The sequence below is a fragment of the Cetorhinus maximus genome, chromosome 5 (genome assembly GCF_964194155.1).
Source record: "Cetorhinus maximus chromosome 5, sCetMax3.hap1.1, whole genome shotgun sequence".
Lineage (NCBI taxonomy): Eukaryota > Metazoa > Chordata > Chondrichthyes > Lamniformes > Cetorhinidae > Cetorhinus > Cetorhinus maximus.
In genome coordinates, this window is record NC_135883.1 from 128,805,028 (window position 1) to 128,826,933 (window position 21,906).

Genomic DNA, 21,906 nt, shown 5'->3' on the forward strand with positions numbered 1-21,906 from the left:
GTGGGTCTCACTGAGGGTGGCGATATAAATTTGGAGTGACCGTCCAGAAAGATGAACTGCAATCGTATCACGTGAGCTATTAGTAGCTGTATTACTTCATTGTATGCATGCACTATAAAGTGTGTAATTGCATGATATTTTCAACACTTCTATAGTACATTCTCTACTGTTTTCTTTCTCAGCATGGAGAATGAGCTGAGAACAAACACTCAGCCAAGACAGACTAGAATTTCCCTGGACCTATTAGTTTATATTTTGAAATGTGTAACTTTAATGAAGGCTCTTTAGGCATGTACTTATATAAAGTCTACCTTTTTTATTGCCAGTAAAATTTTGCGGTAACATAGTTAACATATTTACACATTTAAACAATTTGAAAGTACAGTTTTCACAATATTTTGACAGGGCTATTCATGTACATAAGGCTTGATAATTTAGACATAATTTCCTCACTATTAAGTAACAAAAGGCAACAAGAATGTTTGGCACTTACGGTATGGTGCAGTTCAAAGAGGGAGTGAAAAGACTGTAGTCCTTGTGGTTTGATGCTGGTAATGTTCCCTATGGATAAGAACACAATCTTACCCAAGTTACGAAGTAAAAAAACCACATTGCTTTTACGATTGATTTCTAGTTACTGTATCTTATCATGCAACATTTCAGCTGGCAAAGTTGCTTCAGACATCAGAATTTATATATTCCCCAAAACAAACATAGTAGGGTAAAACCAGCTTGAAAGATATCTCACTTGTATTGCTTATATAATCCCAAGATACTTGGGAATAAAAACATCTTCCCAATCGGGAGATACTTTGCAGTTATACACTTTGTGAATTATCCTTTGTTTATAGTCATTTCAAGTGCTTCTATTTCTGAGAGGCATTATATTTCCAGGCACTTAGGCATCACTTACTAAGACATTGAAGTTTTGTTCAGAATCTATTTTTATTTTAGCAACGTTTTCACAGAAGCATGATCAGTTTTTGAGCAGCAGTCAGTCTCTTGGCCTGGAACAGTTTCAACAAAATATATCAATGTTCAATTATAGTTAGCACTTTTTACCTGTGAATATATTTTGAAGAGTGTCTTTTGGAAAGGCATTACTTGTCTTTGAATTTATCCACAGTAAACTTTGTTGTGGCTTATGTGATCCCATGCTATAAGGGAGAGCATTATATGTAAATATCGAGGTAATATTGCTAATTTATTTTTGAGTGATAACACCCAAACATCAGCATTTTATGACATGCTTTTATGGAATTATACAATTGTGTTTTGCATTTCTAATAGGAATAATTTGAGAATGATAATGCTGGTAGATGAACTCTCTTTATACAATAGTGCACTATACTATTCAGTCCTTAATTTGTGTTACCTTTTCACTATGGAAACCTTGGAAACCATTATCTTTTGAATTATGGTTTGGCTCTATGATTACCCTGAAGCCAATGAATGAAAGCATAGCAAACTGTAGAAAAGATGCTCTCTGCAGATGCTGGCAGACCTGCTGAGTTTTTCCAGGTATTTTTGTTTTTGTTTCAGATTTCCAGCATCCGCAGTATTTTGCTTTTATCTTAGTGTTTAATTGACTGCCACTTCTCTTCAAGAAATGCCTACCTTGAAGAAGTTTTTCCAGGTATTTTTGTTTTTGTTTCAGATTTCTAGCATCTGCAGTATTTTACTTTTATCTTAGTGTAGAAAAGAGTTCTTTTTTATACAATTTCACCCTGACTCAATAACTAACCATGAACAGAAATGAAATAAATGATTTGCTGTTTTGCTGCCAATTACAATGGGTGTTTACTATATTCCCCTATTTTTCATTTGCTTTGTAGATTTTGTGGGATATTTCAAAAATTTAAATTAGAATATTAAACAAACTAGAGCACTGGAACACTGTGCTTCTGTTTTGATATTATAATTGGTCATGGTTGCTGTCATCTACTATGTTATTTTAGAATATGGTGTTTAACATGACACCTTTCTGAAACAAAATATTATGTTACAATCATGACAAATCTTTAAGTGGGTTGGCTCCAATGGATGGAAATATAAGCATTAGACTAAGAACCACATGCATTCTCTGGTCTGTGCTGAGTTTGAGCTCTTAATAGGGTAACAGAGGGGATGCTATCATTGGACACCTGTTTAGGAAGAGTGAAAATCATCCAGATAATATTGCTTGTAAATGTTTGATTTGTACACTTGATCTCTATCCAGTGATTATTTGCTGTGCAAAGTGCACTTGTGCAACCATCAGGTGCAGACAAGATTCTCATGGTACCCACATCATTGACAATCAATTAACACCCAGTACTTAGACTCATACATGAAGAAAAACTGTTTGGCCAAGGACTGAAAGGCTACCAAAATCTGTAGACCAATATGCCGCTGTGGGTCCGCAATCTTAGGAAAGTAAAAGTGGAAGTTAGAGTCAGGAAAGGATAAGTCATCAGATGGACCAAAGGATTGGGTTTAGGAGTTTTTGTGAGGTTAATTGCTGAAACAGAGTCATTAATGTAAGGCAGGTATTTGTATCCAAATGTCTTGATTGACTTCACATTGTAACCAAGTCCATTCACTATCTACTACAGTTAATGAATTCATCTGTCAATCCAGAAGATAACATCATTATACAAGATACATAGTCAATGATAAAGATTTTTGAAACAGTTGACCTTCTTTTCCACTTCTTGCCTGAATTAGTGTCCTTTGAAGCTCTTTTTGGGACCACAACTAGATCCTCACATCATCTGACATACCATACCTGCTATAGGAACAAATACTGCATCCCGAGGAACTCTCCTACACTTCAACCAGATGGAATGTCCAAATATGTCCCAATCTTCAGCACATTCAGTCCACACCCAACCAGTGCCACAACTGAATAGCATATTTGATAGTGGTGGACATGTTGATAAATAGAAGAATCTCCACCAATATTTCATAATGTAAGAGCACACATTTTCACTCAAGTTCAGCTATTTTGTCAAACTAAATGCGCTGGAATCTGGGATGGTGAGGCTGTCAAACTCCCTAACGGCCTTGTGTCAAACATGATTTGTTGGTTGCTATTGAGCAAAGGGACCCCCTCCACGGTGGGCAAGATCTGTCGATCAGTCATGGTACCACTGGGAGATGAACCCAGGAAACCTCCTTGGGAAGAAATTATTTTCTCAGGGCTGGCTGCCAGTCTGGGGGAAGTGGAGAAATTATATCCATATAAACCATATGGGCTGTGCAGTCTGAAAGTACTGTAGGAGCCCTGGTGGGTCTGATTGGCAGCAAAAGCATTATTTGATGGCGAAGGCATGATGTACTGGAGCTGAGGAGATGATATCCCAGAGATCGGCACTGGCAACCCGGCCTGATGGCAGTTGAATGCCTCTCCTTCGCTGCTGGATATTGACATGTTCACACTTGCTGTGTTAGCTACTCCAATGTAGGAGGGGGTCCTCTGGGATGCAAAGCTTTCACTGCCAGGGCTGGTCAGACGGTTGTAGGTTTCAGCGAGACTACTGCTGTATCTGTTAAAGGTCAAGCCTGTGCGGTTGCAGGTTGTGAAGTCTGCCGGACTCAGGTTGCAGAGCTGGCTACTATTTGGTGCCAGGTGGAAAGCTGGAGAGGAGCAAGAAGAGCTGGGCAGAAGATGTGCTGTGGCACCATTTCCTGGACTTTGATGGGTAGATGAGGACACTGTACCACCTATTAAGAAAAACACACAGTCTCTTGGCAAAGTTTGTTGTAGCAAATGTCTTTTATTCACTTTACTATATCTGTCAATGAATATGATAACATTTCTGTGCATAACATTGGCTGATTCAGCAACACCCAAATGAAAGTTACAAACATTTTTCCATGTTAAACTGTTTCCTGCAAATGGTTGGGTTACATGTCCAATGATTCCATGTTCTCCTCAGACCCTTTATATTTTAAGACCAGTGTGGCACAATCGTGTGCCAATTCACAATGCCGATGGGTCAGTGAGTTTAGTCAAATGAGCGAAACAGGCCAGGAAGGTCTCCAATTGTAACCCTAATCTGTGGCTATAGTGGGTGCTATGATTGCCCCCTGCGCTTCTGGTTCTGTAAGTGGAGAATCAGTGAGGACTCCTTCTAGTGACTGCTACCCAGCAGCCTTGCTGGAAGCGCAGGTTTGTGGATGTTGAATAAGAACAGTAATAAACCCACCTTGGACAAATTATATGCAATTATATGCTGACTCTCATTGTTCAGACTCATACATTAAAATGATCACTTAAGAGCCTATGGAATATTAGTTCAGCAAGAGTCAGTGGTTTCACACACACAACATTGCTATGCTTTAGCGCAGCATATTAAAAGCAGCACAGAATAATGTCTTGCTTATCATGTTAAACTTACTTTGTACTTTTGTTTCTTTCAAAACTCTCACCGCCAGTGTTTAATGACATGCCAAGTTTGGGACAAAGCCAGAGTGAATATATGTGATTTGCACCCCCCAGCCACACACATGGTGGCATCATGGTATTGTCACTGGACTAATAATCCAGAGAACCAGCATAATGCTCTGTGGATCTGGGTTTGAATCCTGCCATGGCAGATGGTGAAATGTGAATTCAAATTTCAAAAAAAATCTGGAATTAAATAATCTCATGAAATGATTGTTGTGAAAAACCCATCTGATTCACTAATGTCCTTTAGGGAAGGAAATTTGCCATCCTTACCTGGTCTGGCCTGCATGTGAATCCAGATTCACAGCAATGTGGTTGATTCTTAAGTACCCCCTGAATTAGCCCAGTAAGCCACTCAGTTCTCAAGGGCAATTAGGGGTGGGCAATAAATGCTGGCTTAGTCAGCAATGCCCCCATCCCATGAATGAATTTTAAAAATTTAAATGCTTGCACAGTCTCGTATTAGACACACGCCAAGGACTGGGTGTACTGGAGTTTACTCATGCACCAGCTTCGCGTGATCAGATTTTGCAGTTAGACCCTTGCTTTTGATGCACAGCAGGAAACTCAACAGGAATACTGATTCTAAAAGGATGATTATACTCGGATTTTATACCACCAATTAAGTACTAAGCTTAAAAGAAGCAGTATTACACAGTTAAAAAGGCATATGTGGAAAATAATCTTTAAATTGGTTTCACTGTATGAAAATATTAGTCTGAAAATGAAATGAAGAACAAAAATGTTCTGCTTATGATAATATTAGTATAATTAGTATAAAACCCATTGTTATATGTTGAAAGGATTTTTTCCACATTTTTTTATTGTTGTTCACTTCACAGGTTCAACAACAAACCAGGGTAATACCTTGTTTGTGAATCCCAGGTATATCTTCAAAGCTGAGGGTCCGCAAAGAGGGTCTCCAGAATGCATAGGATTCCACAATAGCCTCCAAACCCATTCTAAATCAAGAAAATTATACTTCATAAATCACTTGATCCTTCCTTAATTAACTATCTATATAAATGAAAATGCATGGTGATAAATAGTTCAATATACAAATTTGGAAAATGTTATTCTTCTACTATGTGAATTGCTATAGTAATTGTGAATATCTGTAATATTATAAGGACTCATTCAATAATAGAATATTTGACAACAGTGCCAGTTCTATGCAGCTGTATGTGTTTAGTGCAAAGCCCAGAGCTTGTTATGCTAACAAAATAGAATTCCTGTTTATTCAGTGGGATGTAGGTTAATCTGCGATGACACTGTAAAGCGAAGGTAACTCTTTGTATTCATTAACTCTTTGTATGCCAAATGGTTTTCAACTTTTCAAAATAGGCACAGGTTATCTGAGAAAAATAAATCATGTTCGTAAACTTCTAATGATAAATGTGGCTCTGTGAGAGGACAAAGAGACAGTCCCATAATTAATCAGTCAAGCTTTGATTTATTTTCTATTTCCAATCAAAGATTTGCTCGCCTCAAATGGCTGAAATGGAGATATTCTTTTCTGGTGTTAGTGGACCATTCACAAATGCATTTAAAAGAGAATGCCATAGCAAAAATAAAAACAGAAAGTGCTGAAAGATCTCAGCTGGCCGGACAGCATCTTTGGAGAGAGAAACAGGGTTAATGTTTCAAGTTGAATACGACTCTTCTTCGGAACTGAAGGGAAGTAGAAATAAGATGGGTTTTATGCTGTTGGAAGGCGGGGTGAGAGAAAGATAGAACAAGAGGGATAGGTTAGAAGACTGGAAAGATTAAATAACAAAGACATGATGGAACAAAAGGCAAAGCCAGAAGGGAAAAAAAATGTTCGGACCAGTACTCTTATCTACCAGTTTTTACTGGTGTTCCATTTTAAAGGTATTCAAGACCAGTTCAGACCAGTATTCTTACTTCCCAGTTTTTAACTGGATTTCCCTTCTGGGAAGGGAGTGGTAATGGTTGTAGTAAAGAAACCAAGTATTGGTCCATCTACCTCCCTTCAGTTCCGAAGAAGAGTTATACTTGGCTTGAAACTTTAATTCTGTTTCCCTCTTCACAGGCCTGCTGAGTTTTTCCAGTACTTTTAGTTTTTATTTCAGGTTTCCAGCATCCACTGTATTTTGTTTTGGTCATAGCACCAATGTTTGCTCAGAACCAAACAATTTTCTGGTAGATTTCATTTATTTTCATTACTTCCTGATGCGCTGCCCTTTTAAAAGGGCATCTTTTATTCTTAAAAGGTTTTGTTTGACACTCAGATTATGATTGGAATGATCTTTAATGTAGCAATGTAACCTTATTCCATGTTTACATGTTCCAAACATTTATGTGTATTTTTGAACATATTATTACTATTTCACCAACTAGGCTTAGTTTTGAATGAAGTCATTGAAAGTAAATAATTGTATGTTTCCTTGGATGCAATCTAGCCTTTGGGACAACATGTCTGTCTATCTAAATAATAGAATGGAACAGAATTACTTGGATTTTTCTTTCTCAAATCTAAAATGAGTAAGAATCATTTTTATTTTTTTTCCATTCTATGTAGGTAATTTCATATCCATCAGGAGCCCTTGATGCAGTGTGAGAGGAATGGTTTAAACATCACAGTAAGAATAACTTCCACATTGTTTCACAAGGAAACTGTTCAGTCAAATACTGGATTTCAAAAAGAAGCTGCTAGTTGGTCTTGGCTGATCAAAGTGTTGCTAACATAAGTGATGTAACATTGATAAATGAAATAATGTGTTGGAGCCAGACTTGGACTATGAAAAATATCCACAGTGAAGCTGGCTGGACAAGTCAAAAATGTCACCAATCACAAAACAAATTTTCAACAGGAAAAATGAGTATAAGTCATTGCTTAATAGCTCTTGTGGCTCCAGGATATCAGTAGAATTTCCTTTGTGATGCTTGTTTCTCCTCTCGGGTTTTGCCTGAGAAATTTTCATAGGTACTTCTGCACTCGAGTGTTAAAACAAATGTAAACTTCCTCTCTTTCATTAATATTGAAACTAGCATGCACTCCTAGTGCTTTCAATATTGCTTCAAATAGGTAAACACCGGGCAAGATTCTGCTGAAAAGAGCAGCAGCATCTTAAAGACAATACTACACAAATCAGCCAGCAACTTGTAGTGAGGAAGAAATGCAATTACACCATTACCTTCATGAAAATGGCCACATAATTTTCATGAAGTTGCTGCTTTTCCACATTAATTGCCTATTAACCTCACCACACAGAAAGTTAAGTCTAGTAATGAACGGGTCCAAGTATCATTTTAAAGATGTAATATTTGTTATTGGCCGGCAATCAACCCATCTTGCCCAAAACAGTGAACTGTTATAGGTGTAGAGTCTCATTCCTTCAGGTTGTGAATTGTTTTAGATGATTATAAAACTGTCAAATGTGATTTTTTTTTTCTTTTTATTTCTGTCCTCTCTCTCACTCTTTCTCTGAATTCCAATCTTTCTTCTCTTTTTAATTCTCTTTCTGTAACTGATATGGCATTGAATTTCTTCCTTCTCAGCCCTTCCTTTTATTTTATTTCTCAGTTCCTTAATCTTGTTGTTTAAGATATCATTTGTTCTATTGTTCACCAGATGTCCTGTTGCCCTCCTTGCTGCATTATCAGCTTGCACTTCCAGCAACATTGTGGGCAAAAAAATTTAAAACCTGAACATGCACAAGCAAGTCTAACTACTAGGGCTGGCTATGAGATGTCCTGTTTCTGCAAAATCTGGCCCATATTTTTCAGCTGAATTATTTTACAATATGTCATATGTATCAGAAACCAACTAATTATAGGACAGGATTTTTCAGGTGGCAGCCTTGCCACCTGAAGATTCGGTGGGGAATGCATCCCTGCCGATGTCAGCAGCCCCACAGCCACTTAACCCTTGATGGCTGGAGGCAGGACTTCTGCCCCTCACTCAAGAGGAAGTCCCGCCTCAGGGACATGTCTGCCATCTGATTGGCTGGCAGCTCTATAGTCCCAGCAACATAACCAGGAGTGATGGCTGAGGCTACAAGCAGTTCCCAGTACCAGAGCCCAGAGGACCAGGTAGATATGGTATTGTGGTGGATACAGGAGTTGAGATCCCGGGGGGATGAGGAAAGAGGGGTTTGGGGATCATGATGGCAAGGTCAGGCGGGGAGGAAGGACGAAGTGGGGGAAGGGTGGCAGATCATGGGGAAGTGCTCTATCTGGAGAGGTGGCCTGTGATGGAGGTGCCCCCCTGCCCCTTTCCTGCCTGAGCTCCAAGCAGAGTGATCTTCCAGGCATCCCCCATCCCTGAACTCCTTCCGCCAATTGAAAAATTGCAGCTGGGTGGGAAGTGGCCCTTAAGTGGCCAATTTTGGGGCGAAAGCAGATGGGCTGCCTTAGGCTTCGCCCGCCTCTCCATAAAATTGCGGACAGGTTGGGAGTGGGTGGGGGCGGGGCGGGTGGTGGTGGTAGGAAGGCCACCTGGTGAATTTTAAAGTCCACCTGTCTGCAAAACCACTCGTGGGGGACCATAAAATTCTGCCCATAGTTTCAGTTAGATAGCATGTGGTCGTCTGCAAAAATTCTGAGATCTGGGCTCCGCTTCACCAAGAATTAATGTGCGACTTGAATTGATATTCAATAAAGCTGCAAGTGTATTGTACTGCTGGCCAAAAGCAGTAACCAGAGAGTGTAATCTAAAGCTATTTTGACTGGCTGTAGAGAATTGCTTTCTCATAGCCAGAAGGCAGATCACTAAATACATGCTTTCACAAAAATGGTCAAAGTCAGAGAAGTTAAGAATTTGGAAGGAGTGGAACGAATTTGTGTCCCTGGAAGAGGTTACAGGGATAGGGAGATACAAGGCCATGTAATGATTTAAATACAAGGATGAGTATTTTGAATTTATAGGATTGTATTCAGCAATGGCAAGGGTGATGGGCGAGTGGGATTTGGTTTGTAGTTGATAATAGGCAGTATGGAGATGATTCCATGCATGTAAGTTAGGAAGTGGAGGGTACCAGGACTGAATCCTTCGGGACTCTGAAGGTGACAGTCTGAAGATGGGAAAAGAAGACATTGCAAGGAGATGCTCTGGTTACAACAGGATTTGTAAGGATGGAACAAAATGAGAGCAGTCCCACTGAGCTAGACAGAGGAGGGGAGGTTTTGGAAGATTAAGTATGTCAAAGGCTGCTGAAAAGTTCAAAAGCACAAGCAGGCACAGTGACACGTTAGTCACAGACACAGAAGATTTAGGTCTGTTTCAATACTAACATGGGGGCAAGGAAGAAAAGTTGAATGGTCAGAATATTAATGGAATGGAGTCAAAATAATAGGAAGTTGGTTTCATGGATCAGGTGAGCTTTCTGAGGGAATTGAAAGACAAATTAGGAATAAAAGGGAGTTAGGACTAAGAGAAATTGGGGGGAGGTTTGAGTTGGGGAAGCCTGCAGAAGCAGCTGAGTGAATCTTGATGATGAATAAGCTCATGAACACCTTGTAATTGTTAAGAGTTAAGGGTAGACTGATAGTAGAAAGGGATTTAAGGAGGCAGTTGGTAACAGAAAGAATGACTTAAAATTGGGTTCACAGTGCTGAAAAAATAATATTCCTTTTTACTGACCTCTTCAAAGAATAAATAGCAGAAGAAAATCTGAATATGAAGATGACAAAAATAAAACTCTTATGATACATCTTTCCATTAGGGATGGACAATAAGTGTTGGCCTTGCCAGCGATGCCCAATCCCATGAATGAATAAAAATATTTCCTGAAAGTACAGATGTCTTGTTACTGAAGCCAATCTCAGTACATAGACCGACACAACAAATTATTTCAGCTTGCGCTAATGGCGCCATGTTCACAAAGTGCAGAAACTCTCTAAACTCTCCACGACTAGTGGCCTAGCTGGAGAATCTAGAAAGTGTCTTCCAGCAAATGCTCTTAGCAATTACATAGAATCTACCCTGCAGGAACAGACCATTCAGCCCAAACAGTCCATGCTGGCATTAATGTTCCAATTGAGACTCCTCTTCTCAACTAATTGAGATAAACATAGTGACAGGGGAAATATTAGGAGTTTAGCATATTTAAAAGTAGATAAATCACTACGCCTGGATAATAACAGAAGCAAGGAAGCAAATCGAGGAGGCTCTAACCATCATTTTCCAGTCCTCTCTGGTTACAGGTAGAGTGTCAAAGGGCTGAAGGACTGCTAACATTATATCGATATTTAAAAGGAGAAAAAGAAATAGGCTGAGGAATTACAGGCCAGCCAACCTAAACTCGATGCTGTGAAAATTATTGGAAAGAATTCCAAGGGACACTATTAATCGCCCATTAGAAAGGGCACTGATCAATCAAGGACAGTCAGCATGGGTTTGTTAAGAGAAGGTCATGTCTGACTAACATGCTTGAATTTTTTGAGAAGGTGACAAGAAGGATCACTGAAGGTAACACATTTGATGTCGTCTACATGGTTTTAATGAAGCTTTTGACAAGGTCCCACATGGCAGACTTGTCAGAAAAGTAAAAACCCATGGTATCCAAGGGAAAGTTGCAAGTCAGATACAAAATTGATTCAGTGGCAAGAAGAGAAGGATAATGGTCAATGGATGACTTTTGTGACTGGAGAATTGTTTCCAGTGGGGTTCCACGGGACTCAGTACTGGGTCCCTTGCTTTTTGCGGTATGTATCAATGATTTAGACTTAAATGTAGGGGGTGAAAAGACATAAAATTTAGTCAAAAACAGAATTACCTGGAAAAACTCAGCAGGTCTGGCAGCATCGGCGGAGAAGAAAAAAGTTGACATTTCGAGTCCTCATGACCCTTCAACAGAACTAAAATTTAGTCATGTGGTTGATAGTGGGGAAGAAAGCAGTAGGAAGATATCAATGCTGGTCAAGTGGGTAGAAAAACGGCAAACAGAATTCAATCCAGAGAAGTGTGAGGTAATTTGGGGAGGGCAAACAAGGCAAGGAAATAAACAATAAATAGTAGGTTACTGAGAAGTGTAGAGAACAGTGTGATCTTGGAGTGCATGTCCACAGATCCCTGACAGGACAGGTAGATAAGAAGCTATACTGGATGTTTTTCTTTATTAGCCAAGCATGGAATATAAGATCAGGGAGGTTAAGCTGGAACTGTATAATACACTAGTTAGGCCAGAGCTAGAGCACTGGGTACAGTTTTGGTAACCACATTACAAGAAGGATGTGACTGTATTCGAGAGGGTGCAGTGGAGATTTGCAAAAGGATGTTGGTGGGACGAGAATTTTAACTACGAAGAAAGATTTGCTAGAAGGGATTGTTTTCTTTGGAACAGGGGAGGCCGAGGCAAGACTTATAAAATTATGAGGGGCCTAGGAAAAGTGGATAGGAAGGATCTATTTCCATTAGCAGAGAGGTCAATAACCAAGAGGCTTGGATTTAAAGTAATTGATAGAGGATTAGGGGGAGTTGAGGAGAGATCTTTTCACCCAGGGGAAGGTGTGGGTCCAGAACTCACTGCCTGAAAGGGTGCTAGAAGCAGAAACCCTTGCTGCATTTAAAATAAGTACTTGGATAAGCACTTGAAGTGCTGTAACCTACAGGGCAATGGACCAAGAGGTGGAAAGTGTTGATTCAGCTGGATAGCTCAGTTTCGGTTGGCAGAGGAGTAAGGTAGCATGATGGTTATGTTATTGGACGTGTAATCCAGAAAGAGGAGCTTAAATCCCAACACAGCTGCTGGGGAAAATAAATTCAATTAATTGAACAAAATCGGGAATAAAAGTTAGTATCAGTAATGAAGAGCACAAAACTCCAATATTGTCATAGTACCCCATCTAGTTCCCTAATGCCCTCTAGGAAAGGAAATCTGCAATCCTCACTAAAAGTGACTCTGGGCCACATGACTTGGCACATAGCTGCCCTATTAAATAGTCTAGCAGGAAATTGGCAACTAGAAATTGTATTCAAGAAGTTGACTCACTACACCTTCAAGGGTAATTAGTGATGAACAATAAATGCAACACACACATTCTTGAATGAATAAACAACGCTTCTGTGCCATTTCTATGATTCTATAATTTTATCAGCATTACCCTCTATTTCCTTCTCTCTCATGTTTATCTAGTTTCTCCTTAAATGCATCTCAACTACTCCCTATTTTAGTGTGTTGGACATTTTCACCAATTTCTGAGTAAAGGGGTTTCTTCTGAATTCCCTATATGATTCCTTAGTAACTGTTTTATATTGATGGCCTCTTGTTATGCTCTTTCTCATGAGTTGAAGCACATCACTGTTTCTACCATGATAACCTTTCTTAATTTTAAAGACCTCTGTTAGGTTACTCCTCAGCCTTTTTAAGAGAAAAGAGACCACGCCTGTTTATCCTTTGCTAATAATTATGACCTTACAGTTCTGGTATCATTGTTGTAAAACATTTTTTGCACCCTCTCCAGTGCCACTGCATAACTTTATATAAGGTGACCAGAATGTCTCTTTTCTTTCAGAGGATGTGGGTGCCACTGGCAAGGCCAGCATTTGTTGCCCATCCCTAACTGCCCTTGAACTAAGTGGCATGCTAGGCCTTTCCAAAGAGTCAATTGCATCGCAATGGGTCTGGATTCACAAGTAGGCCAGGCCAGGTAAGGATGGCAGATTTCCTTCTCTAAAGGGAATCCTTGAACCAGATGGGCTTTTACAATAATTCATGATAGTTGTCATGGTCACCATGACTAGCTTTTATTCCAAATTTATTAATTGAATTTAAATTTTACCAATTGCTGAGGTGGGATTTAAACCTATGTCCTCAGAGCATTAGCCTGGGGCCAGTAACACATACACACACACACACACAACGTTAAGCTGACTAGTCTATATTTCCCTGTACATGTTCTATCTCCCTTCCTAAATATCGGTATAACATAGGTTATCTACCATATTCCATTGAATTATTCTCAGCAGTTTTACACTGAGCATACGATGGGTTGCACACATCTACTCGCTCACATCCATACAAGTAGATGGGTACATGTCTACATAACAAGACAAACGCGTTCAGATAGTGGAACATCAGAACAGGCAGCCATATAGTCAAACACAGTCACGTTGCCGTGCAGTTGCAATATCTGTCTTTTCGAGACTTGTGAGAAAGGCGCTACCAAGTCTGGCAAAAGACATTCAGTATAATTGTCCTACATTTACTAAATAAGCCGCAGTCGCGAGGTATTCGTGACGACCAGGTAATGAAAAATGTAAAGTTCTGCTTGATGTTTGCTTGCCAACATTTTGTTCAGATATAATGGCTTTCACACTGACTTTACAGGGGATCATAGGCATTTTGCAGGAAGCTATAATAAAATATTTATTGGGTAGGCTTGGGCTCAAAAATCAGGCTTCATTTTCCAGTAATAGGAACTTTTGGGTTTTAGTCGAGATAAAAGTCGCCTCCCGGAGAGATGTTGCTAAGGCGATAATTTACACAAGATGCCTTGAACTTTTCCCATTTTATCACTTGCCGCGCTTGCGCTATCAAATAGCCGAGTTTGCTTAGCAGATAAAGTTGTCTTTTCCTGTATTTTCTAAGAGGCCAGTGTTTGCCCCTTTCTGCTTTTAAACTTTATGGGCAGTACAGGGGTCCGACTGAACAAAAAAAAGCCTCATTAATCTCTGCCTCTATCTATCTCCCCCTGCCGCCGGGTGGGTATTTGCGGTGCTAGTTATTTCCCATTTAAGTGAGGCAAGTGTGAGATTGGCTGGAGAGTGTATTTCGACGCGGAGAAGGCTATTGTTTTGTTGTGTGTGTGTGTTTGTGAGAGAGAGAGAGAGATTTACAATGTCGGCGCTGAGGTTTTTAAAGAAGTTCTCTGTCACCAGGAATCAAATGATTTACCTGTTACGCCCTGAATCTCGGAATCCTTTGGCAAATGGGTTTCTGTCGATCTTCAGCCTAGTGATCTGAGACAGAATCGGAACTGACATTAGTGGACCGCGGCTTTAAGAACTGCTGGTTTCAAACAGATTTAGCATTTAGTTCATTTAGCATCGTTGCTCCATTCATGAATTGCAGGCGTCTAGAGAACGAGGCAATTTCTAACAGTCCTCCGATTGACTGTTTACCAAAGTTTACCCCAGAAACAATAAAAAAAGTTTTCCGTACGAAAAAAATAAACCCATTTTAAAATGAAACAGCTGTGTAAATAACAGCTCAAGTGATATTACAACTGATCAGCAGGAATTTAAAAAGAAAATGAGTGCCATATCCGATTTTTCTACCAGTAAAGGTAGAAACACCGACACAACCCGCTCTATAAAGGATCATCGCTGGTTTTGTCTTTTTTTTTAGCTTAAGTATGTGTGAAGTGCGTTAAATCGAATGAATTGGAGGGGAAGAGTGCGGCCAATAGGTCTGGATAAGGGAACTGAGGAGGTCGCCACCCCTACCTGCTGGTTCTGGTAGGCGGTCACTGTTGTGAAGACAGTCTCGGGGAAGGAGAAATGTTTCACCCCGTCTCCTCCCGGGATAGCTTTGACCGGCGACAGCTCCTCTCCACACTCCTTGCGGATGACATGTACCCGAGGCTGATACTTGTGCATGGAGTGCAATATAATCTGTCCCGGCAACAAATAAACAATCGAGATGGTTATCTGAAGAGCAAACCTCCTCATAGGATTCAGCTGTTTCATTCCCCAACACTGGGTGCTCGGTAGTCGGCTGGGCAAATGTCCCAGCCCTGATAAATTGGCTGGTCCCACAAATTAAGGGCGAGGCAATGCTCGTTTCGTTACACGATTTCCTTCAATATAGCGCCTACAGCAAACCTCCTGTAGCGCGTTTTCCATATTTGCCATAAATAAACATTAATGTGCCCTTTTGTAGAAAAATCGATGTAATTAGTTCTTCCTGCCATTGTTTAATTCTACGGTTTCCGTTCTATAGAGCCGATAAATCTGTACATTGTGAGACACCAAGCCGATAGCAATAAGTTGCTGCAACTTCAGGTAGGAAAATTGCCATGGTTTTGAATTGTTCGAGCGGATATCCAGGGTGTCAGTGTGTGTCTTTAAATGACTACTGCCCTGTCTGCCCTGTCTTATTCAGCTGTTGCATTGCAATGGGCTCCCGTTTTCGTTTTCAATAACACATTTAAATAATTGTAAAATATCAGAATTTTACCTCGGGCTGCGTTTATTTATACTCCCAGCTTCTCAAAGTTTTCTCCCGAGGATTAAAGATTCAATTTATCTCTCAACTTTACGTCCCACTTTTCAAACAATAGATTATCTTCAAAATATGGTACATGGTGAACGGTTTTGTTAAACCCATAAACAGAATGGCAGCCAAATACTTAACGGGAAGAAGAGATTAAAGTGGGCCAACTAATAATAGAGGTCATAGTTAGCTCTCAGCTGCCGGTTGCAGAGCGTTACATGTTAAAGATTTTAATTACTACACAAGACCAGAACACTATCACCCAGTCGGTTTCAGCTAAACAGCTGTAGATTAAGCGGAAATGTTTTATCAATCATATTTATACAGTAACTCTGCGGTGAAGGAAACCCACATGACAGGAAAGCAAAGGGCCACTTGTGAAGAAACATTCGCAGAACAAAAATACTGTTGAATCTTGATAAACGTTAACACCGTCGGCAGCAAAGAGTTTCTGTATCAGTTAGAACAATAGTGAACTGGACGGGCGATTTGAATGATACATTTGAACCGGGATTCTGCTCGGCGTGGCGAATGGCCAATTCTACTAGCCCTGAAAGGCCATATCTGTAACATTTTAAATATTTTAATTCCTCCTCTAAAAAAAATCCATCCTAATGCAAATCAGTAACCCTGATGCCCATAGGACATCTTGACGGATTGAAAATTTGAATTCAGTTTCTTTAGTCTAGAAATTAAAAGGTTGTTTATCAATCGTTGTAAACACTCGGCTTGTCCTTTGAGGAAGGATGCCGTCCTTACCCAGTGTGCCCTACATGGGGCTGATGCTTAACCACTCCCTGTAGTAGCCTAGTAAGCCACTCAGTTGTATCAAATTGCTATGAAGGCCTGCAGCGGTCCAAGGAGAGGACTCACTACCGCCTTCTCAGAGTAACTCGAGATGAGCAATAAATGCCGGACCTGTCAATTGCAGAATAATAAAACTTGCTTTTTTTATTTGAACCATTTTGATTCTGAATTAAAATCAGGAGCCCGGTGATCAGCATTTCAGCCAATGACTTCGCATTTCGATATTTATTGCCTATTTACCTGCACCCCTCCCCACCCCCCAATCCCTCCCGCTCCTTCCCACCTCCGCCCCCTCCAGCTCCTAACGGTACCACAGGCACGCCCCCTGCCCGGGCAGCCAGCTTCATCCATTCAGAAGGCCAAGCTGACTCGCCATCTCCGCCTAACCGGAGTGCTACATTCACATGGAGCTGACCGGCAAAATAAAATGTAAATTATAAATTATTGCTACAACCTCGTTGGATTTTAGTAAGGTTTTCCAAAAAAAAAGTCAGGGCAAGAATATAAAAAAACTTGGGAAATGTTAAACCCAGTCGTACATTTCCACAACACAATATTAACGGTTAATTTATAAAGACAGCGTCAATTCTACGACAATTACGTATAGAATACCGCTTTATATAATTTTTATATTCTCTAGGTGTCAGATTAAATTCTTCAACTTTTTCTTGCCGCTCATTCCCTCTTAATCTTCGTATTTAAATATTATTGAAAACTCCCAATGATGTTCCCAAATAATCATCTACCTTTAAAACAAGGCTCGTTGTCCATTTAATGACCCTTGCCTTGTTTAAATAAACATGTTACCTAATCTGTGGTCATCTCATAAAGTTTGAGGTATTTTTAAACAAACTCAACCGAGTAGAGGCGTCAGGCACGCCGCACATAGCGTGTGCCAGACTCATTTACTGGTGGTTTTAAAAAAATGCAAGGAGAGGTATGCACCAATTTGATTCGGAATTAAAGCATCATTTAAAAAAAAATTAGTCATACAATTAGATCCTGGTCGTTTTGAGGTGATCTACACGCAACGGAAACTAACAAGATCTCTTCTGCAGTTACGCCAATGGAAGAGGCGAGTGAAAAGCTAAGGGGAAATGGGGACTCACATGTCCCTGGTCGTCCAGCTCGTTGTTGGTGAGTTTGAGCTTGTCGAAGCTGATGACCTGCCGCATCCAGGTATCTCCCGAAGCCGGAGAGTCCGGGTGGATGTAAACCCGAGGAGGGACTGGCGAATCCGCATTTCCTGCCACCATCCACTTGGAGCTGTGATACACATACCTGCAGCAAGGGAAGAGGGCACTAACCAGCTGAGCATCACCATCAACAGCAACACCTCTTCATTTAAAAAGTTCTCCAGACACCTTTCCTATTGAAAATGGTTGCAATTTCCTCTTTTCTCTTTGCAATCGTTTGGAAATTCGACAAGTCCAGCAAAAGGCATTGGGAAACACAAATTCTTCCACATTACTCGAAAATAGAAATGTCATATTATAAAAGCTTTCAAAACCTCAGTAGCTGTTTCCATGGTGCCTAACTGTGCATTGGTCAAATTTTGCGAATCGGTTTTCATCGACTTATTTTAAGATGATTGTTAAGAGGGCCGGCATTCCTGCTAGGAGGCGCAAACGATGACAGATTATAATTTTGTGACATATGAACTGTTGCAAAGGTGTGCGGACGAGCTGTGGGAGCGAGCTGTACATATATACCAGGAAACGTGACAATGAAGATGATTGCTACACTAAAGATTGGACATATACTCGATTACGATTACAATTAGCAGATTTGGACTATGCGAGATACGCCGCGGTTGGAAACCTGAATTTGAGAGATAGGCATTACTATAGAGAGGTGTATACAGTTCCTGAGGGAAACCACTGAGAGGGATACATCTCAATGTTGGAGGGTATGGTTGTTGGCGGGAGAGATATCACTGCGTAGTTCTGGACTGTCGCTAGTTACACATGAGTGAAGCCTACACATGTCGAGATCATGGGCGTTACACGGTGACCTGAATCAGGGAAGGGAATGGTTGACTATTAACTTTGGAAATTCGGGCAATGCCTTCTTTCCCACAATTTATCGGTTCTGATTAATACACAAGAAAACAACGATGAAATACCATTCGGCCCGTCTTAACTCTCCCAGACTAAGCCCCAACTGTTCTATTCTATTTATATCTGTCAACTGTTGGTGTTCTAAACCAGACTCTCTGACCCTGCATACCTACAATTCTATAAAGTTCCAGTAGTAAAAGCCTAAAAACCCCTGTGCTCGGGAATCTCGCTTTATTTGGCTGACTGCTCCCTTCTGCGCCAAGTATGATAACGACACGAGTTCTAATTAACAGAATCCGCCGCTTCATCACAGTTGGAAGCAGATGTCTGCATGCTCTGGGCTCCTTACCTGTAACGTTTATTGTCCACTGGTATAATATCCATGGCGATATAATACTGCTGGTGGGGGTCTAGACCCGAGATCTTCACCCGCATAGCCGGAAACATCCTCCTAAACATAGGAGAAGAAGTAAACACATAAAAATGAACAAAACTGCCACGAGAACAAAAAGGAGTCTTAAATATTGCACCGGCCACTTTTAAGACTGCCAGATCCCGCTTGATCTGTCCCCGATCTGTTGCAGAAGAATTGCTGAGGGTAAATCAAGTACTTTCCAGCAGAACTACCGCCCGCCACAATAAACAGTCAGGAGCAGGAGCCAACGGTCCCAAAAACACAGCAAGTCTGCCCTTTAAAAATAGCGGATAGTCACTGAATCTGTTAGACAATAATTAAAAGCACAGGTCGAGCTCTTCGGATGTACCAACAGAAAAACTTCCACAATATGTCTTTTTGTTACTAAGTTGAAGTTTGCCCGCAGGAATCCACAACCAAGTTTTTTTTTCCCCCAAACATTTACAAATGGATGTGGGTAAGGTCAATCACAGGCGAACCTGACAATGTTCCTTGATATATCGAAAACCACTTTAATCTCCAGGGCAATACCAGTGCATGGGGCGCAATGAAGTTCACGTGAAAATGGTCAACAGGGACACGGAGCGAAGAGCTCGCGGCAAGCAACGCCTGCGTCTCTGTTTAACTTGTAGCTAACCCAAACTACAAACAAGTGCACCTTGACTGGGTGGTGCTGCGGGACACACACTGTCAGACTGACCTTCCTGCCTTCGTGATGATCATCTCGGTGCCGATGTCGTGAAACCTTTTCCACAGGTCAGCGCCTTGCAGCTCCACTTGAATGTCCTCTCGAGAGGTGCCACACTTGGGCGCTACATAGGCCTTACTGACTACTGGAGGCGAAGGGCACTCCAAGGCATCGTCCCCGTTCAGAACTGATGCACCAAAGAACAAAATGAAACACATGAAAGTACCACAATTATAGCGTGGGATTATATATTTAGATACCAAATAAAATGATTCAGTGACACTTTAATTATATGTATATATCTTAAAGAAACGAAAGACATTTTAATTGCACATATCATTTGCACTATATTCATAGACCCGTGAAATGCGAATGTATTTTGTTTATTTGCCAGCAACTAACGTCACCAACGTTATAATCTGAAACCGATGGTTGGAAAAGTGGAAAACGAGTTTTTGATTGATGAAAGCTAAAACGAAACCGTGTGCCAAAGCAGCATTCCGTGTAACAGCAGTCTTTTTCAGCAAGTCAGTTGGTAAGCAAGAGCATTTGAGGGTGCTAACTAAAGACTGGAAAACTCACCCGGTCTCTCGCTATAGTCAGTGCCACAGTTTCTTTCGCCTTCCGAGTTCCTGTCCGTACTCGGCACGTTCACAGTCTGGTTTGTCCTCAGATCTTTCACCTCGACAACATTCTCGCTGCGCTCGTCCAGTTTCCTTTTCTTTTCCGCCCCGATTAGTGCTTCCACTGAAAAGGCATGAGCTTTCAAACTCATTGTAGACGGCGACCTCCTTTTCTCGGCCATTCCACTTTGGGCTGTGTGTGTTAGAAGTTAAGTTTCTGGAAGTTTAAGTTTTCCTTCCCCCCACCCCCACCCCCACCCCCCTAAACTCCCAGATGGAATCCAGTGCGCAGATTATTCCTGGGGAAGAAAAAAAAAGTTACCGGGTTTAGAGAATGGCAAGGAGAAAGAGAGAGAGAGGGAGAGGGAGAGAGGGAGGAAAGGGGGCTCCGTCTCGTCCAATGGGCCAGTTGGACTGACATGGAGTGGAGTCGCCGCGGGTGGACTCTCTGAGCGCAATTAGGGCTGGTAATTGAATTTTGTTGCCTTGATCTGTCAGCACTTACAAGCAGGAGAGCAGTGGACATACTTCAGCCGTCCAGCTCCACGCGTGTCAGTTCCAGGCGACAGGAGGCGGGCGGCGGAGCTGTCAATCACAGCGACAGCGCCCTATCAGAAGCCAGCGATTGTCCTAATGGGCCAATGGGAGCAGAGACCTCATTATCCTTTTCCTCCTATTTTTTTGGCCGAATATGCGAATTGGCCGGGCTCTCCCCGGGACTCGCCAGGTTTCTGCTGCACTACTGGCCCTTGTCGGAGTGTACCAGCCGGTTTTCAAAATATAAAAAAGCTCTAATCTCCCACCACACCCCCACATCCCCCCCCCCCCTACCCCGTCCCCCCTTTCAGCCTGTGCCATCGACAGGAGCTGATCCAGATCATGACCTCCTGGACAAGTAGATCAACGCAAAATAATATTACATTGAAGCGAAGTTTCAAACGCGCCCAATATCAAGAGCAGATTTCTGAGCGGGGTGAAGAGCAAGCAGGAAGTATTAGCCATTCAGTGGTTAACAAGGAAGAGCTGTAGGTGTCCTTAAATCCGCGGGAGAGATTGCTTTAGGTGTTGTCAAATAACTGGCATCGCGGTAAACTAACAGAAAGGAAAAGTCTTACCAATGACTTCATACATGAACACGTAACATGCCCTGTCAGTATTTCAACATGCCACCGGTGCCAGCAGGCTGATTTGTAATTGTCGACGTATATGGAGTGAGTAGCAAATGTATTGCGGATAGTGGTTAAATCATAGACAGATGCATGGCAGGACATCTTGATAGAATAACATAATGTTTCCAAATATGTCAACAAGTTCTAGTATGAGAGGCAATAAATACCAGTGGGGAGACGGTCAGCAGAGAAATACGTCGAAGTGATTAACAAAAAGATATTTTGGTCCATTATAAATCGAAGCCAGGAATTATATCCTTTTCTAAAAAAAACACAGCTGGCATTTGAGTGCTCATTACGATGGGAAACGAGTTTTAAATAAAATATAAATGTGTAATGGCATAAACCAAAAACAGTAAACAGCGCGTTTGCCGAGCCACCCGTTGATTTTTCAAGCGTCGGGTGTAGTGAATTGATTACACCAAATACACGGCAAAAAATAACCCAACACAAAACACTAAGCCCAGGTAGGAACGAAAGAAAACAGTGTTGACAATCGCTCAGGTATTTACAAATCTCACTGTATCCAATT

The 21,906-nt window shown here is 41.1% G+C and overlaps 1 protein-coding gene across 1 annotated transcript; it reads right to left on the reverse strand.

Moving 5' to 3' along the window:
• Window positions 1–296: 296 nt before the first annotated feature.
• On the reverse strand, window positions 297–20,440 carry tbx18 (T-box transcription factor 18). Its single transcript, XM_078542476.1, has 8 exons — window positions 20,165–20,440; window positions 19,595–19,769; window positions 18,829–18,930; window positions 17,529–17,700; window positions 14,844–15,011; window positions 14,293–14,357; window positions 5,300–5,394; window positions 297–3,705 (listed from the first exon to the last, which is right to left on the reverse strand). Exons 1-8 carry the CDS (start codon window positions 20,385–20,387, stop codon window positions 2,990–2,992), a joined length of 1,716 nt encoding a protein of 571 aa, XP_078398602.1. The 5' UTR covers window positions 20,388–20,440; the 3' UTR covers window positions 297–2,989.
• Window positions 20,441–21,906: the final 1,466 nt, after the last annotated feature.

What these genes read in the sequence shown, in the direction of transcription:
- tbx18 (XM_078542476.1), bottom strand. Translation starts at nt 20,387, where the DNA reads ATGGCCGAGAAAAGGAGGTCGCCGTCTACAATGAGTTTGAAAGCTCAT. An exon ending in TGACTATAGCGAGAGACCGG is followed by an intron (nt 19,770 to 20,164) that starts GTGAGTTTTCCA and finishes TTGGTGCATCAG; the next exon opens with TTCTGAACGGGGACGATGCC. An exon ending in ATCATCACGAAGGCAGGAAG is followed by an intron (nt 18,931 to 19,594) that starts GTCAGTCTGACA and finishes TCCTATGTTTAG; the next exon opens with GAGGATGTTTCCGGCTATGC.